The sequence below is a fragment of the Episyrphus balteatus genome, chromosome 2 (assembly GCF_945859705.1).
Source record: "Episyrphus balteatus chromosome 2, idEpiBalt1.1, whole genome shotgun sequence".
In the NCBI taxonomy this organism is placed as follows: domain Eukaryota; kingdom Metazoa; phylum Arthropoda; class Insecta; order Diptera; family Syrphidae; genus Episyrphus; species Episyrphus balteatus.
The window spans coordinates 120,512,287-120,524,626 of record NC_079135.1 but is presented as its reverse complement, the minus strand read 5'-3'; the positions used below and the strand labels follow the sequence as shown (position 1 = coordinate 120,524,626).

At 30.1% G+C, this 12,340-nt stretch overlaps 1 protein-coding gene across 2 annotated transcripts in view; it reads right to left on the bottom strand.

Moving 5' to 3' along the window:
- Positions 1 to 12,340, bottom strand: part of LOC129912747 (protein vav) — a 98,159-nt gene that overhangs the window by 17,996 nt on the left and 67,823 nt on the right. Inside the window, exons 2-4 of one of the 2 annotated variants that reach the window (XM_055991140.1) lie at positions 11,663 to 11,844; positions 4,504 to 4,578; positions 3,579 to 4,011 (exon numbers count right to left, since the gene is read on the bottom strand). In XM_055991140.1, coding sequence (XP_055847115.1) covers positions 3,579 to 4,011; positions 4,504 to 4,578; positions 11,663 to 11,844 — 690 coding nt within the window. The remainder of the gene's footprint in view (positions 1 to 3,578; positions 4,012 to 4,503; positions 4,579 to 11,662; positions 11,845 to 12,340) is intronic. The other variant, XM_055991141.1, reaches the window with a different exon arrangement.

The following is a 12,340-nucleotide window of genomic DNA, read 5'->3' as shown; positions in this document are numbered from 1 at the left end:
CCAGTACTTATCAACGTATATATTTTTGATACCAGAAATATATTTTTGAGTGGTTCCAAAAGACAAACTATCTAATTATATACCCCACATACGTAAAAAAAATGATAAATACAATCTTTTAAGATCTTAGAAAAAATTTCATTCAACAAGTTGAAGCTATTTAAATGATTGATTGGAATATTACCACAAAATTATCTACATTTTTTTTCAAAACCGGAAATTTTATTATATAAATAACTATAATTGAGATAACACATAATCCTAAATTGTTACCCAAATAAATAAAAAAAAAAAAAAAACAATTACAGATTATTTTGTTCAGCACCATAACTCGAAGCATAATAAAATGATAACTTATCCCATATCATTAACAAAACATTTCCTAAATCCACACCAATTTATACTAGAATAAGTTCCCACGCTTTCAGCACTGAACTGGCTGACCAAAAAAAAATGAAGACATTATTCATAATGCCAATATAATTTTTGTTCTATAACAAAAAAAAAACAATTAATCATGCAGGTATTATGATGTAGACAATATAGACTATGGAGGTAAGTCTGTGTAATCATATCGCGTATTAAGTTTCCAAATAAAAAAAATACAAAAAAAAAATCATGAAATTAAATAGCAAATTTCATATCATTTAAATTGAAAAGGGCGGAATACAAATAAGTTTGTATGTGCATTTTAAATAACAAAACAACAAAAATTATTAAAAAAAAAATAAAAGTAGAAAACAAACAAAACGTAAATGCATTCAAATCTACAGAAAAACACGAACGGCACGAGCAATGATGATGAACCAGCAGCAACAATCGTAAAGTATAGGAAGAGGATTAAGCCAAAAACGAAGTGTGCTCGAGAATCCCAGCAGAAGCAATCCCTAGGAGAACTGGATGTGTGTGTTATACAAACAAACAAACCTTTTCCACACGCGCATTTCAAATTATAAGAGTTGGAGAGTGCATTTTTATAGCCTTCTACTTCCAACAGTAAAAATCTCGTATATGAATTTTTTTTATTTTGTTATCAGTTAAAAAAGATATAAAAATTAGAGAAACAGTTCTATGGGAAATTCAAGATGAATAAAATTTTACCCGAAAACAAATCAATTTCCCTAATTGTCAATTTGAGCCAAAAAGCATACTAAGAGCCCGCAGCAAATTTTAGGGGTGAAAATATAACCAAAAATGGCTTTGAAGTTTTTATAACGAATTCAAAAATCTAACAGCTTTAAATCGCGGATTTATATTTTTTTTCAGGGGTTTGAAAAACGTGAGTTTTCCGATTCATATAAATAGGCTAAATTGACATATTCTTTATTTAGAACTGATTATCTGTCATTTGCCCTGAGCCTGAAGACATCAATATTGAAAATGCAATCTATATAAGTAAGCTGTTTAACAGCCTTTTTTAGAGACTTTCTTTTTATTTTTTTTTTTTAATTCAAAACTCTACGAGATTGAGAAGTTCAAGCTTAGGGAAAATGACAGAGCATCAGCCCTTATTATTCAGAATGTGAATTTGAGTTAATTTATCCTACTCACATTAATTGGAAAACTCTTGTTGTTTAACCTCGGAAAACCATATAAAGCCGCGATTTAAAGTTGGCAAACTTTTGAATTCGTTATTAGAACACATAAGGCTATAAAATATGCCTCCAATTTCATGTGCGCTCTCGCTCGCTCTTATATCGATCTCAAAGAAATCTCTTTATTCTGAGCTATTATTTTGGGTGAAATGAAATTTAAATCTTATCTATTTTTTCCCGACTACGGGAAAGCCAAAAGTAAGGTCGCCCAAACATTTTTTAGGTGAAAAGATATTTGTTTGAAGTTCACTTAAATTACTGCATCATTGTAAATTTTAGTTTCGATAGCAGTTATTACTTAACCCTTTATACATTAGTTCTAGGACTTGGTTTCGGTCCTCAAGATGGATAAGATGGAAGGGGTTTAAATAAAGTCATATTTTGTGTGTCCAAACATATTTTTAAAACGTTATCTTCCGTATTTAGCTTGCCTTACCTTTCTTGGTCGAGTTCATATTCAAAGTTGATTACTTGAGTGAGTAGTTACTTGCCGGAATACCGGAAATGTGTCGATTTGACAAACATTGGAAGATATTACGAAAATTTAAGTTAATAGTTCGAACTTTATTTGAAAAGTGAGATCCATTTGACATCATATTTTTACTTTTCAAAATTTTTTAATACACTGTAAAAGTCGTTATTATCAAATTCACAAGATATATTTATGAAGGGGCTTCAACGTTCTACAAAAAAGTCCTTGGCATTAAATTGCTTTAACCTTTTAGATTAGAAGTCATTCTTATCCAAATCGTAATGTAAACTAATTATCCTATTATCATAAGAAAACTATTGAAATCAGTAGGCATTGGATACGAATATCTTCTAAACGGTTAAAGCAATCAATTTGATGTCGGACTTTTTTGTAGAACGTTTAAGTCCCTACAAGAAAATATCTTGCTAATTTAATAATAAAAACTTTTCAGAGATTTAGAAAATTTGAAAAGTAAAAAAATGATGTTATATTTTTTTTTAGCTTTGACCTCGAATATCTTTCAAATGGTAACATTAATAAAAAAAGTTTTAAAGATTTTTTTTGTGAAGCAATCTGTGTCCTACAAGAATATGTCTTGTCCACTTGATTATTTTTATTATATTTTTTCAATTTATTACAAAATTAATAACAAAAAACGATTTTTTAAAGATTTTCTCAAACCTTGGACCTCAATTATATTTAAAACGGTTAGATAAACGAAAAAAAGTGAATGAGACCTTTTTTGTAGAGCGTTCAATTTCCTACAAGAATATGTAAAGAAATTTGTTTAAGAGTCGATACATAATGTTTTTTTAGAAGATTGATGTAAAAATGGAAAAGTGCAAAGCGGAGGACATTAAGATAAAAAGCTCATATTTTGTGAGTATATTCTAGAGGTGTCTATCAATTTCGAAGTATTCAATCAAAAAAACGAATTTCGATTTTTTTTTACCAACCCTAATATATACTCCATTTTAATGCGATTTCTTACGATAACTTCATATTCATATGAACTCAGCGAAATGTCTCAGAAAAGCAACCGTACTACTTTGCTAAGTTTATGGTCATTGAAAAGTTGGTGACTCCGCGTGCTTACAAAAAAAAATAATTTTGATTGTTGCTAGCACAAGTTGCTAGGCAAGATTTTTGAAAATGTGTTACAAGATGCGACTGAAGAGCGTTCTAGAAATATTGTCCATGCAAAAAAAATTCGAATACGAGTTTCTTACTGTTCCTTCGTTGACGATATTACCCTTCAACACTAAAAGGTAGAGGATTTTCTTCTTTTTTTTTTTTTCTTTTATACAAAAGAATATAAATTCAAAGAATAAAAAGTAACGAAACGCAAGTAAAGACAAAAACAAATTAAATTCGTAATGCAAACAACATTATGCAACAGAGAGCGAGACAATATTAATAAAGAGATAGACAAGACAGCTAGTTATAAAAAAAAACAGAACACAAAATTGTATATATATAATATTTATATAGGAGTCTCAAGTTAAAAGCACCTCGCGTAAATTAGACGAGAACGTGACATAGCATAAGTCCTCGTAAACTTTTTCCTCTTCATCAAAGTAAATATCGTTGACGTCAACTCCCCCACCAGCGTGTGTTGTATATGTCCATATTGTCGCCTTTGCAGCCGCACTATGTAGCCGGCTATTGATGCTCGACGATGAAGAATTTATAGACGCCACCGATCCAACAACACTCGATTGACCATTCAACGAGGAACTGTCATCTTCGAAGCATGTATCATTGCCCGCCTCGACGGTAATGTCACTGTTGTCATCTTCTACAGAAAGTGAACTACTACGGGCGTCAAGTTCATGTTGATGGTTTTCTGTTTCGTTTGGAGGCTCTGGTTCAGTTGTTGTTGTTGTTGTCGACGTGGATGACGATGATGTTACCGCCTCGGTGGTGCCATTAGTTTTTCTTTCACTATGGTGTGGATTAATGACATCGGCCCAAGGGCGTGTGGGACGATTTTTATTCGATTTTGAGTGGGTTTTGTTTGGGTTGGTTGTGGATGGACGTACAAAACATAGGTAGGTGGTTGGTGCAAGAAAAGCATTGTCCCAGGAAGAAGAAAGTTTTTTTTTTCGATTTTGATTTGTACAAAAAAAGATAGAGAGATAGCGAAGAGAATAAATCAAGAGGAAAGATAGAAGGATATTTTTTTCTATATAGTATATTCATAAATTAATCACTTTATATCGCTTCAAGTATTAAAACAAAAACACAAGTTGTAGGACGACTTTGAGGAATCAGAATAAAAAATAACAATTCCATCATTTAATCCAAAAATAAAAGGGCTTGAAAAAATATTGACAAAATGGTGAAACACAAAGTAAAAATCAATGCGCATATAAAAAAAAATATTTTTTTCTTTTCCAGTTTGTGTAAAAAAAAAATAAATAAAATTCTACTCACGTTGAATGCAGGTCCTTGTAGATGGCCTCATCCGAATGACTTCTCTCCGTGTGCGACAGTTGAATGTTAAATCCTCTGGAAGAGTGGAATAATAGATTGAAAAATGGTTATATTGTAGGTAGAGATATGTTTGTATGTTTGAAAGATATGGATGTTGACATTGTGTCACAGTCACACAGTTGTTAAATCATTGTACACTCCGCATCATTTTTGATTAAAAATAAAATAAAAAAAATAAAGTTTTGTGGGGATTCTGAACAAAAATAAATAAAAGAAATTGTTTTATTAAATATTTTACGTAAAATTGAAATAAATATACAGTAATCCATGAATAATTGACCCGGCTTAAATGCTTTTCAGCTTTATTGCATTATTAAATGTTTACTTGAAATTATATATTGCACACTTTTCTTCCTCGTCTCTTGTTTTAAATAACCTTAAATAAAAAATTGAGCAGTTATCAAAGCATTTAAATATTACAACAGTCGGAAAAAGTATTTTGACAAAATGAACATTTTTCTAACTGATGAGAATAATCTGTAACGGTTAAACATAAAATAAGTAAGTTTCTCAAAGGAACATATTGGTATGCTTTTTTCATTCTTTTATTTTCGATTTTTGCTTTATGAGATAAATACTGTATTATCTTCCCATAAACATGGTAAAATTGTCTTCTTCGAGCTCAATGCAAAGGGTACTTTTGCAACAAAGTTTTTGATGAAAGAATGGCATTTCCAAATTCAGACTTTTTAGAGTCAATCCCCGATTTAAAGTGAATTCTTCAAAATGAGTCTATTTTTTTTAGTGCATTTTTTTCATTTTTTGTCCATTTATGGTAAATTTTGAATAGTATAATATTGTATAATTATATTTTTGTGTTTTCATATTTGGTAATTTGTAGTTTCCCGTGATAAATTCAGTTCTCCACAGATTTTTCAACAGACACACCGAAATTACGACTTGCAACAGAAGATGCACTAATTTCAATGTTAAGTTCCGCCGTTTTTCCCAATTTTTTACAAATCGGGGCCTTAACAAGTCAGTCAGTTTTATACGTGCTTGAAACACGTAAAATACCTTACCTTACCAACGTTGAAAAAGAACGTTTGTCAAAATATTTTTTTCCCTCAAAAATTAGTACTTTTTATACAAAAAATGCAGCCTCGAAGCATAATACCAACTATATGACTGACATTGACCATTATGAGATTCACCATAATATACTTAATAAATAACCGTCAACTTACTTATTTTATGTTTAACCGTTACAGATTATTCTCATCAGTTAGAAAAATGTTCATTTTGTCAAAATACTTTTTCCGACCATTGTATTTGGCAGAACTTTTTTTAAATAACCCAAATGAAGATAATTTTTAGAATGTTGTTAGAACACAAAACAAGCTCAAAGTGCATACTCGTTGTAATCAGAATTATGAAAGAAAAAATTATGAAATGAAACATTGAATCTTCAGGGCTATGCAAATTTTACTATAAATGCATATTTTGCATTCATCTTTCCAAACAAAAAATTTAAAAAAATCCAAAATTTTACACTTGAACAATATCATTAATACGCCAATTAACAAACATACAAAAATTCTAACGGATCGACTTTCAGTTGATCAGATGCAATGTTGCTGAACTTTTAAATTTATGAGCTTAGAAATCACTTGCATTCAAAAGTAGATGTTTTTTAGTGCATCAATGGCACTGATTTAAATCTAGAATAAACTGATTATTCTCATAAAGCTTTTGAAATATTGTTTCAAATGTCTAAAAGTACAAATGCAAGTAGGGGAGAGCGGGGCTAAAAGTAACACTTTTTGCTTTAACTGAAGCACTTCCTACAATTTTGGAAATATATCAGCCAAATCTGTTTCGCTTGCTAAGGGGAAAATCAAAATTTTTTCTCTAGTACAGGAAAGTTAGTAAAAAAAGAGGTATGTTGTGGAACGAAATACAGGACGGCTGAATTTTTCAAATCTGAAAGAGGGGTATTAGAAAAGCTTAAGTCCTGGTTTTCGGGTCGGCAACCCCCTGGCGAAATCCGCCATTTTGAAAAAACGCGAATCTATCTGTATCTCTAAAACTATTGGTCCTAGAGAAATGGTTATCAGATCAAAGTTCTTGGAAATTTAATTATCTTTTTCTTTGTGATACATTATTCTTTTAAGCGGGCAATAGTTTTGAGCTTATGTTGTTTTTATTTTTTTTCGGCTTTTTTAAACTTTTTATTATTCTCGGTAATAGTTAAATAATTTCTTAAACAGTAAAAGTTATAGACCATCAAATTTCAAATAATTTGGTATATTTTTTAAAGTCATGCGATGTATGATTCGAAAGTTATTGATCTGAAAACTATAGTTTTAGTACGGGAAATTTAGTAAAAAACAGGCATTTTGTGGAAAGAAATATAGGAACTCTGTTTTTTTTTAAAATCTGTAAGATGGGTATTAGAAAAGCTGAAGTCCAGGTTTTCGGGACGCCAACCCCCTGGCGAAAACCGCCATTTTGAAAAACGCGAATCGGTCTATATCTACTTAATTATTGGCTTGACTGAATAAGTAACTAAACCAAAGTTATAGGTAGTATAAATCTCTTTTCTTGTGCATTCACAGTTTTTCATCCAGAACAACACTTTTGAGGTTATGTCGTTTTATTTTTTATTTTTTATTTTTTCGGTTTTTTTAATTTTTCTCAGTCCTTATGATAGTTACATAATTTTTTAGCATCATAAAAGTTGGATGTTTGACTTAAAACAAAATATTTATGCCACATTATTGTAAGTTTTAACATTATTTTTTGTTCTTTTAATATTAAATTAATATTTAGAGGAAATTGCCCGACCCACCTTAATAATGGGAAACACACTCCCACTCATATCAAATTTGTCTTGTTTTTACATAACGTACACGATAAAGCCTTCTTTTCATACCTTATGGAAAAACATATTAGTATAGTGTTTGAAGATATTGAGAGGGATTACTCTTTAAAGTTCGGTATCTTTGGTTTGAAAAGTCTTATAATCTTCAAAAGTATACCAAATTAATGGAAATCTGATGCTCTACAACTTTAGTGATGATAAAAAATTATGTAGCTATCACAGTGACTAAGAAAAATTAAAAAACCGAAAAAATAAAAAATAAAACGACATAACCTAAAAATTGTTGTCCTCGCTAAAAAACAGTGAATGCACAAGAAAAGTTAATTATATTAACTACAACTTTGGTTAAGTAACTTATTCGGTCAAACCAGTAGTTAAGTAGATATAGACCAATTCGCGTTTTTCAAAATGGTGGATTTCACCAGGGGGTTGGCCTCCCGAAAACCAGGAGTTAAGCTTTTCTAGTACCCTTCTCTCAGATTTGAAAAAATCAGCCGTCCTGTATTTCGTTCCACGAAAAAGTCTATCTTTCCTGTACTACTCTCTCAAAAACGATTTATAATTCTAAGAGCAACACAGTTCATTTTTGCTGTTACTTTTACTTTTAAAACTTCTAGTCCGTCTTCCCTTAAATTTAGGTTAGTTACCAAAAACATTTGCAAATACATATGACTCTTTTGAAGAGCACCAAATTTAATCAGTGTGTAGTACCAGTGCTGAATCTAGGGGTGATACACATTAAACTGGTGCTATTCTCAATCTTCTAGTCTAGTAATAAATAATGATACAAATAAAAACTTACACCAAATTAAAAACATATGTATTAAAAAGTTTTACAGTACGTTCTCGAATATCGCAACTCTCGATTCACGCAACTCCTCGATGTTCGCAAAACCTCAATTTTTACCATTGTTGACGCAGTAATCGCAACTCTTCTACAAAAATTGACTCCATAAGTGCAACTTTCAATACAAAAATTCGATGAAGTGACCAGAATTTAACACTTATTGAAAAAGTGTTGACTGTTCAAAAACTGCGAGTAACGTTAATCGAGAATGTACTGTATTTAAAATTACCGCCTTTTGCTTAAGTAGTAGTACAGACTACTTTCATCGCAAAGTTATCAACAGCTCAGACAAGGGCTCCCTTCAAAGACTCATTATTTCTGTGGTAAGTTTCCTCCTGACACGGACCACAACATGATATTCAAAGGGTTGAAATTGAGACTACTAGCTGGCCTATCATCCGGTGATACGAAATCGGACACGTTTTTTTAGTCATTCTTGATTGGTTTTTTTCCATATGGGCTGGAATATTCCTTTCTTGTTTGCAAACATTGTTTGGTTAAGAGACTTAACAATGCTCTCCAAAACAGTATGTTTCAGTAAATTTTCCTAAGGTTTCGCAAACAAAGAAGCATAACAGCAACCGCTTAAACGGTTAACATTAAGAGTGATGAGTTTTTCAACCAGCTAAATCCAATTTCTTTCTTCTACAAGTGTCAATCAGTGTTGTTTTGTTTAGCAAAAGATAATTGTTTCTTAACCAACAAAAAAATTTGTAAACAAAAAAATGTTACGCATACACCACAGTGAACTTTGGTTTTCACTTAATACACTTCAAGGATACATAGTTAACAACAATAAATTAAGAGTATTGATTTACTCGACGGCTTTTTTTCTATTTATGCTTAACAAAAGATTAATGCATAAAATATTCAATAAAATTACAACACGAAATGTTCACTTATTTATGTATCTAAAACTATAGACATCTTAGAATAAGATACGAGTAAAAGTAGTTTATCTTGTGTGTACGTGAGCATATATGGAATGCTCTATTAAGCATCTTACATTAAAGAAAATATTTTTGCTAAATAAGAAAAACACAATGAAAATCTATTCTTCTATATAACAATCTTGTGGAAAGAAAACTTTGTTCTTGAGAACATCTTTTGCATAATTTATACTTAAATATATTAACAGAAATCAACTGAAACAACGAACTGTTTTCTCCATAACCATCTCAACTTGGAGAAAGCATTTATCATGTTATTTGCTTTTTAATTATGTATTTAATGTTGGGTAAGATGTTTTTTTGGTAAAGCAAACTTTTCTCTTGGGACCACCACATAATTACTTTACCAAAGTAAGTACGTAAACTTTGGTGGAGAATGAAAATAAGCAAATACAAATAAAGTTTTGTTTTAAAACGTTAAGTTCTATATCGAACCCAAATTAAGCAATGTTCTATGTTCTTATTAAAAACAAAAAAGAAGTAAATTTTCTTCAATTTTTTTCTTAACTACTCAATAATTGAGTTTGATTTCAAAAGTTGTTTTTTTTTGTAACACAAAAACTAAAGCAAAAATCCTGATCCGAGTTAATGTTCAACTTTTCCACAAAAAAAAAAGAATATTTTTTGTTGATTTCGTTCTAAAAATTGGTGAAAAATCTACAAACTTTTCAAATATTTTTAGGATTATGATGAGTTCAGTCAAATTGTATTTTTAAAGGGTCTCGCTTGTCCGATGACTCAAATTAACTAATATAGCGTCATCTAGTAGAAGTAATCGCCATGAACTAATTTTTGATGTACAGTGGAACTTTGTCAAATAATGATTTTTGCTTCTAGAGGTTGTCGTATTAGAGAACGTTACATAACCTATAACCAGCGGACAAGCAAAATGCTTCCAACGATACCTCATTTATCAAATTACGATAAATAGTTAAGAAGTTATAGAGGAACATACATGCCCACATACATAGAAACCGGTTAAATACACAACATTCCTTTTCCCAAAGGTACTACAGTTCAGGGGACACGAAAATTGGTTCGAGTTAGGGGGGTTAATATATTCTTTTTTCTTCAAATTTTTTTATGGAAAATGGTGGAAAAAATTCGAGTAAGAGGGAAATTCAACTTAGATTGAGTTCGACTTTGAGGGAGTCGAGTGTAATTTGCAAATTGACCATTTTTTGTCTGAAAAATTTGCTTGATTGTGAGTGCAATGGAAGGTCACGCCAGAGGTTCTGGGTTCAAATCCAGCGTTCACTGTCTAGATATTTTTACTTGCGATATAGGTACTATAGGGCAAGTTTAGGATTCGTAAAAAAAATCGAACTCGAGATAACAATTTTACATGACATTACGATGATGGAGAATGCCAAAAAAGTGGGTCCGGCAATTCTGTCTGTCTGTCTGTCTGTCTGTCTGTGTGTCTGTCTCTATCTGGAGCTGCAGCCTAAACGAGTGAAGTGATTTTCTTCAAACTTGGTAGTTAGCAGTTTTTGGTGATTCCCTAGAGGGGAAATTGAAATTTTTTTTTATGACCAAAACTAACGGTACCTGCCATATAACGGAAATAGAAAAGGTAATTTTTTTCAAAAACGGCTCTAACGATTTTGATTAAAATTTTTGTGTGTAGTACTACACATAAGGGCCAACTTTTTAAATAAAAAAAATATTTTTTGTACCGTTATTAACGGTACCTGTCATAGAACGGTTTTTTTCGTTTCTGAATATCTCGTACAAAATTAACCCGATTTAAATGAAAATTTTTATACAAAAGTGTGTAAGTAAAGATAATATTAAAATTTTAGAAAATTTTCAAAAAACGCATTTTTGGTTTTTTAAAAAATATTTCAAATTTTTTTTTTGAAAAATCAATTTTTTGAAAACGGATCAATGAAAAATTTTGAAATTTAGTTTTTATGTGTAAATTAATTATTTCTTCAAAATGGCATACCAACTTTTTTTTTGAAAAATGTTAAAAAATTTTTATATATAAAAAATTATTTTTTTAAAAAACGGCTCCTACAATTTTCAAAATTTTTTTTCTAAAAATACCTTTTTATACGAGAAATAAAATGGCATATTTGTTTTTTTTTTTAAGATATTTTAAAACGGAGTTTTATTAATTATAAAAACAGATTTAATTTTTTTATACTACTTATGAAATTTCTTAAAAATATCAAATTTTAAATTTCTTGAATAATAAGCTTTAACATTATAGTTACTTTAAGCATAAGAGCAAGTACGTGCGACCCCAGTCGTGCAATTTATTTTTTTTAGAATACTGTCTCTTGTGAGGAATCGACAACGTCACGAAGAAAATTATTGGTATAAGCCTTAAGCTTAAAAAAAAGTGTTTCAATTTTTTCTGATTATTACAATTTTTTTTCTAAAATTAACTTATAAAATAAAACAACCTGTCTTAAAATACATGATGCGGAGTGTACTAATTCTATATTCTATTTTTTTCTGTTTACTTACTCAATGTCCGGATGAAGTTGTTGTACTTTACGGCAGTGCGATAGCTTTGACAATGTGATGAGCACTCGATGAAAATTAGTCAAATCATAGAGCATTGTCGGTTCAAATAAATCCGACTCACGGATGCCAAAGTGGTTTTTGCATACATCTAGGAAGAGTTTTATGTTCTTACAACAAAGGAACTGCAAATAAAAAAAGAAAATAAATATAAAAATGAGTTAGGGATTGTCTGTCAAATATATTTGTTTAGTTTTTATTTTGATATGTATAGGGATATAGTAAATATTATAAGCATTGAAAGGTATTTGGATATTTGATCTTTTTATTTGATTTCTTAGGCTTAGGGAATTCTTGAAAGGTATCTTAACCTTTTTATATAGATTTTTTATAAATATATTTGAATAGTTGGAATTGTTTTGTAAATGAAAAAAAAAAAAAGATATTGAGGATGAAAGTAAAAATGGAATTTATGTCATAATTTGAAATATTTAAACCCTTAACCGGAATCTTACGAATCTCCTTTTTTCTCTACTCAAATTTCCCAAGAGACATAAAACCAAAAAAAAATAATACTCAATAGTTCATTATTACAAAATTAAACCTATTTCAACAAAAAATAAAAAAAAACTTCTTAAAGTATTTCGACCAACAAGCTACTTATCATTTTATTGAGAATCC